Genomic DNA, 6,982 nt, shown 5'->3' with positions numbered 1-6,982 from the left:
AGGGTGAAAAAAACCCCAAAATTGTTGAGAAATTTGGGAAGTGTTCAGGAATCAATTGTTAACTGGAGAAGAGTGTAGAAGATGAGAAGGAGAGAGTTCAAATGTTCAATAGAGAGGAATTGGTGCACGAATTCTTGATGTGCATAGAATGAATACTCTCATTGATTACATGCTCTGCTGTCATATATATACACATACATGTGCAAGGGAATAACTAAGTTTGCTGACCTGGGTTAAACCAAAATAATCTCTATAATAACTATCCAACTAACATTCCCCTCAAAGTTGAGAGTTATGCATACTGTCATGACATCAACTTGGAGTAAGAATTGCAGTCTAACTATGATGCCATCTAACTAACTAACAGGGAGCAAGGAGTAGACTTCTACCAAATTTCTCAACAATTTTAGTATCCAGTGATCAGCCAGCAAGTAACTGGACCTTGGAGCACTTCAACAACTTAAATTGCGAGAGCCAGCATCACCTTCATCAACCAAACAAGTAAACATAATGGAACACAGCAGTTCGAGTTTGGTTGACTCAACGCTGATCTCGTCTCAGCGTCTCTCACTCGTTGAGTTCCTCATTCAATCTGCTGAAGTAAGTGATCTCTAACTGTAACAAGTAACAATCACTCTCTCTAATTTGATTTTCTATGTATGTAGCACCTCCAAGTTGCTCCGGTTGTTAAGTACTCTGCATTATCCCTCTTCGCGGATCGCTTCCTTCCTTCTCTACCACGGTCACTCTCTCTCTCTCTCTCGTTTAATTTGTACGTGTGTTGTTAATAATGATTATGAATTTATGATTCCAACACTTTTGCTACGTTACTGTACTGTTCCATGCAGTTTCAAAATAGATGCTCAGAATTCAAATAACTGGCTATTGAAGCCCCTCACTGAGAGTGCATTGCACCTATTTGCGGTTATTTCTCTCTGGATTTCAACCAAAGTCCGCTTTTTCCTTCAACTTATTATTTCCCTTTCTTCATGCATTATGCATCCACTGGTCGACTCTAATTAACATCTTCAGATGCATGATTCGAGGCCGCTCTCCGTTACATGCTTGAGGTCTTTGGCTAACAAATCCATCAGCGAACAACACTTCACCACTCGAAATTTCTTGGAAGCAGTGAGCCATTTTGCTTAATTTATGCTAACTTTTAAATCATTATTAATGGCTCTGATCCGATCATCTGATCTCTGCTTTTATGTCTGTTTATAAATTTTTTATTTTTATTTTGAGCCACTGTGGTTTTTCACACTAGTGTGACTGTGTCGTGGAACTTAATTGCTTTGTCTTATACTCGAACTATTTGTATTTGGTGTGCCTTTTCCGCAGGAGGTGCTCTTTATGCAGGTATTAGTTGAGTTTGAGGACCCTGCAATTATATCAATGAACTACTCTATTCCAATTCACGAGCTAGTATGATTGATTTGGTATTTCCTAATTAAGGTGTTGAATTTTGAGATTGGCACAACAAATATTGCGTTTTTGTTCCTTCAAGAGCTTTGGATTCAGATAAAGTGAGTCATGCATGCCTTCAACATGGCAGGAGGTTAATTACTTATATAACGTATTGTTATTACTCATTGGTTCCACACTTAAAAATGGTTGAACTCAGGGGAGTGGCAAAGGCTGGTGAGCTGATTAACTTTGAAGCTTGCATGGAGATCATGGATCTGCTCTATGAAAAGGAAGAGACATCACTACTTTGTACTTACAGCTGTCCGCCTCACTCTCTTGCTGCATCAATCTTGGTATATTTCTTACTTGTTTTCTCAAATTTTTAGGCAAATGAGTTTTTTATTTTTTATATATAGTTCGTAGGCGTTGAAAATAATGCCGTACATGGGTTTGGGGATGATTTAACGAATATGGGCCTTCCAAAGTCGCCAAATGCCCGTTAGGCCCAAATATATTGCAATGTGCAACCAATTTAGGTTGGTTTAGCTCCAGAGACAAGTTGGAATGAAATTTGAGAAAGGGTCAAAATTTATTTTTTCAATACAAAGAGACTAAAATACAAATTTTAAGGGGACTAAACCAAAATCTGTACATAATTATGAAAAAAAAAAAGTAAAAATTCAGGGGGCGTTGTCCCTTAACAAATAAAATGCTCTGGTCCTGTTCAGTTCACTAGTTCCATGTGAGCGTGTGCTTCTAATTAGTTGTATAATTTTTTCAGGTTGTGACATATGTAATGACAGTCCCTCAACACAAATGGGAGTTTCCAATTCTTCCATGGGGTGAGGAGATGCACTAAGTTGAAAATATAATGTAACATGCTTTTCCAGTTTTCCTGGCTGTGAGCCTGTGACTTGTATTTTATTCTATGAACTTATTAACTCAACCATGAAGTTATTAATGATAAAGGAACTGAAGCTGATAAAAATATTTTGTTGTCAGCCAAGTTTGTGACCTCGTGTAAGGAAGAGGATATCATCAAAATGGCCACTCTGATCCTCAGACATGTACTGGAACCTTCTTGAGTTCATTCTGATAGATTAACGCCTCTGGAATTTGGATTGTCTTTTGAACTTGTTTTTCGCAACTCACAAGAGGATATTTACCAGTGCACTCTGATGAATGTGGTTTCTGAGCTTGCTTATATGTACATATTATCAGACATAAAAGATTCAACTCTGATTGGCCCTATTTATATGGTATCGATCCAACTTTTGGATTACGTTTCTTTGCAGTTTGCATACAAAATATTTTTCCTTTTTTATCTTTATTTTTAAACTATTACAATTTATGGTTTAGGAATTTAAATTTAATATATAATATTTTGTAGATTTTGTTAACTGAGATTGATGCATGTTTATAAAATATGAACTTCGTATTTTTAGGAGATTTTTTTATGTTTATAAATTTTTTTTATCTAAATTGTTTAAAGTTAGAAATAGATAAATATAATTTTTTTTAATTTTATGTTTAAAATTTAGACAACAAAATTTTTTTTCTATTATAACCATGTGCACTTTTTCATTGGTGATATCATGCTGATCTCATTAGTTAAAATAGAAGCTCATCATTTGTCAATGAATTCTGTTAGATAATTAATGAGAATGTAAACAACATGAATAATAAGTTGTATTTTAAGTCTATTAAAACAAAAAACATTCTCCTATTTATCTACTACAATTCTAATTTTTCACCTTTCGCATTTCTCTTTTTTTTTTTTATCATAGTCGTTTGCCCGCTTCATTTTCTTTTTCCTATCGCGCCATCACAAACGCATTTTACCGCTGTCACTATTGTCTGAAGAAGCAATGCGCCACACCTGTACTCCATGTGCACCTCCTTTTTTTCATGCATCGCGCTCCCTATTCTTGACGTTGTCACTGCACCTTCTTCTCTTATACATCATACCGCTCCAACTAATGTATATATATACCTCTTTCACTTCAGGTATATACTTCTTTTACTTTAGACGAAGAAGAGTTCAATTCTTGAACACGACAAATTATACCAATTGTCAAACTTACTACACAAGAACAAGTCCTATATATTTGAGAAAATTCATTATTTGATTATTTCCCTTTTGTTTTATTAGGCATATATACCTTGTTTTTCTCTTTTATTTTTTAGATAAATTAAACGTTACTAGCGAAAAAAAGTTATAAAATATAATTGAGGTATTATGCCCTTTTTTACTGGATCTCTCATTGATCTAATTATATTATTTTCAATTTCTTCTTTCCTAAAGGAGAGTAATCCACATTCGAGTTTGAAACATGAACTCGTGAGCAATATTCAAGATTTAAATAACATGTGAATTGCACTTTTAATTCCAAATTATTGTCCACCTATAATTCAAGAAACGTAACCTAAAAGAATTAAAAGAATAATAAGCAGATATTAACAAAATTCGACAACATAAATTATCGTAGTACCGAACCGACTACCGATTATTAGCCATAAGAAAATTATATATTCTCTTAAATTTGTTTTAAAATATATGTCCACAGAAAACTTAATATTTTAAAATAATTGTTTATTTTTTATATTAACACGACACTGATTATATTTTAATATAATTTTTTAATCTAGCTATAATATTTATCGTAAAAAATATAATTGAATAAATATTATTTATAAAAAAATTGTCTATTTATATAAACGTGAGCATTACGAGTTTACGACCACAATTCATTTGTTATTTTTCTTAATATATGTGTTTTTTATGGACATGTATTCAGAAAAGGAAAAAGTATACTACAAATTAACAGTAAACATTATTGATCATGATCCGTCACCTTATAACTCAGTCTTTATTATGCATTATGAGTTATAACTCGGCGTTAACTATCATTCATTCTTTTGCTTGTAACTGACACCTTCATTACCGACTTAATGACTATCATTTCTATCTTAATGACCAAACGGTCATAACATCAATTGTATTCATTAGAAACCGATGATTTATTGCCGAACATAAAAACTCTCCTTAAAAAGGAGGAAAGGACGTCTCGTGAAGGTAAGTGATTATTGAATCTCAAATATTGATTTCCGAATACTGACTTAAGCATCGGAGTGCCTTTGCAGGTACACTCCCCCCTTTTTTCATCACCCACGCTCTCGCACAACCATAACCGTAAGAAGCTCGGATTCAGAAGGAAGGACATTTGGTATTCCAGTCTATAATTCGGCTGATCCCGAGGTGTGGAAGCCGACCCTTTTTTCAGGCAAGAACAATTGGCGCCGTCTGTGGGGACGAGTAAAATCATTCCCACTCCCCTTAGGTTCATAAAACTTGATTTACATTCAAATTTTTGAACCAGTCTCAACAATCTTGTTTAAGATTTAATACCTCTTATCAAATTTTAATCTATCGTAACTTTTTATAAAGTATATACTTTATACATTCAAATTGCTTCATTTTTACGTATCATATTATTCCACATCTCATAATCGATTAATGAACCAATCCGAAAATAAACTCGGCTTTCAATCAATCCGAAACAAACTCAGTTTTCAATCAATCCGAGCACAAATTCACTTATCAAATTTGTTTATTTTTTTCAAAGTTTTCTATTTACACAAGTAAAATTATATATTTTATTCAACATACTTTTACATTTATATTTTGAGTAACTAATACTTACTGATTTATTAGTTATATTCAAACCTCAATATATGTTCTATACAATAATGACATATAATAACCATGTCAATTGCATTTTTATTTCATTATGTATTATATTCTTATTGCTTAATGATTTCATTTATACAATTAAATGACAATAATGATGAGTTTAAATCTTAAAATTGGATTCTATCAAAAAATTAATTATATATCAATTGTATATAACTGTTACACTATTCACTCTATGCTATTAAATTTTATGTTACTATTTGTTTAATGTAAAAAATTAAACAGACAATTTATTATTATTGCACGAAGAATATCTCTCGTCATACTGTAACTACTAAAAATATTATACTAAATGTATAATTCAATAACTGTTATCTTATTGTTTTATTATCAAATTAAAGCATGTCCTACAAAACAAAATTCAGATATTCACATTTGGCATGTATGACATTCATATATGTCGTCTTCTTCTCTACAATTATCAACTTTCAAGGTATATATTTTTTTTACTTTGAACTATTTTTTTACAATATATATTATTCAATATATGTTGCGACTTTATACCTATTCATTTTCTCAATTTATCTTATTCATATCAAACCTTCACTATAAATTGTAAATATTCAATAACTAATTGCTTTGAGCAAGAAATTTATCAATAAGTTGTTGTGGGCTGGAAAAATTCCCAAGACAATTAACCATTATATCCTCGGATCATACAATCGATTCCGTCAATGGATATCTATCTCTGAACTTTTCAGTTCATATACAATCAAATGCTAAAATTGTTCTTAAGCGGAAAAGTATCCCCCACACAACTATCTTGATTGAACGACTCTTATCACTCAATTATTTTTTGAATAAGTGCCGACATAATAACCCGACTAAGCTTGGGGGCTCACCATATCATTATTTACTCATCTTTTAACCGAGTTATAACTCATTTTATTTTCTAAGCTTAGCCTGGATCATATGATCGGCAGACAAAGCTTGGGGGCTGTGATCCGTCACCTTATAACTCAGTCTTTATTATGCATTATGAGTTATAACTCGGCGTTAACTATCATTCATTCTTTTACTTGTAACTGACACCTTCATTACCGACTTAATGACTATCATTTCTATCTTAATGACCAAACGGTCATAACATCAATTGTATTCATCATAAGTTCTACAAGTTCTATTTCATGTCTTACATTTTATATTCATAGAATTATTATAATACACAACACATGATAAGTTCTATTTTCATGTCTTACATTCTATATTCATAGAAATATTATAAGGACACACACGTGATAAGTTCTATTTCACGTCTAACATTCTATATTCATAGAATTATTATATACCTCTTAAACACTTACTGACTTGAGTGTCGGAGTGTCTTTTGCAGGTACCCACCCCCTTGTTCTCTCCTTGCCGACGTATAACTCATCCCGACGAGAAGTTTGAAGACATTCATCGACAGACGAGTTATACACCGGCCAAACTCAGCAAGAACAGATCACTAGCAACTAGCAAGCTTTAGGTGGGGCTACTATATATGAATTTGGTAATGATTTGAAATGAGGATGGCCTAATTAATTTATGGTTTCTGTGATTAGTGCACAAAAATATTAAGAATTATATAGTGCATAGGAGAGAGATTGAAGGAGAAGTGCAGTGGAAGGGGTCCATGCACTCACCGGTTGGGTGTATATATATATATATATATATACTCTAAAAACCTACACCATATGCAAGCATGCATGATTGCATATATATAATCTATATAATCTATAATTCGAAAGTGGAGAAAATTCTCTATGATAATTAATAATGAATATAACTCTCATGATTACGGTTATCTGATCTGTCATTATTATTGAATAATCAATTGAT

At 32.4% G+C, this 6,982-nt stretch overlaps 1 protein-coding gene across 2 annotated transcripts; it reads left to right on the top strand.

Moving 5' to 3' along the window:
- Window positions 1-282: 282 nt before the first annotated feature.
- LOC107471769 (cyclin-J18) lies at window positions 283-2,652 on the top strand. Of its 2 annotated transcripts, none has more exons than XM_016091258.3 (9): window positions 283-600; window positions 666-742; window positions 849-951; window positions 1,033-1,131; window positions 1,342-1,359; window positions 1,456-1,526; window positions 1,625-1,760; window positions 2,189-2,280; window positions 2,410-2,455. In XM_016091258.3, the coding sequence occupies exons 1-8, from the start codon at window positions 511-513 to the stop codon at window positions 2,264-2,266; spliced, it is 672 nt and encodes a 223-aa protein (XP_015946744.1). In that variant the 5' UTR covers window positions 283-510; the 3' UTR covers window positions 2,267-2,280; window positions 2,410-2,455. The 2 variants fall into 2 exon arrangements, with proteins under 2 accessions (XP_015946744.1, XP_020989204.1); XM_021133545.2 differs by having other exon boundaries at window positions 284-600; window positions 2,189-2,249; window positions 2,410-2,652.
- The last annotated feature ends 4,330 nt before the right edge of the window (window positions 2,653-6,982 follow it).

This window comes from Arachis duranensis, chromosome 10 (genome assembly GCF_000817695.3).
Source record: "Arachis duranensis cultivar V14167 chromosome 10, aradu.V14167.gnm2.J7QH, whole genome shotgun sequence".
NCBI lineage: Eukaryota > Viridiplantae > Streptophyta > Magnoliopsida > Fabales > Fabaceae > Arachis > Arachis duranensis.
This window is presented reverse-complemented; position numbering and strand designations above follow the sequence as displayed.

Bases quoted from the DNA above. Each gene is read 5' to 3' on its own strand.
- LOC107471769 (XM_021133545.2), top strand. From the start codon at position 511: ATGGAACACAGCAGTTCGAGTTTGGTTGACTCAACGCTGATCTCGTCT. The intron at 743-848 runs GTCACTCTCTCT...TGTTCCATGCAG, and splicing joins TTCCTTCCTTCTCTACCACG to TTTCAAAATAGATGCTCAGA. The intron at 1,761-2,188 runs GTATATTTCTTA...TAATTTTTTCAG, and splicing joins CTCTTGCTGCATCAATCTTG to GTTGTGACATATGTAATGAC.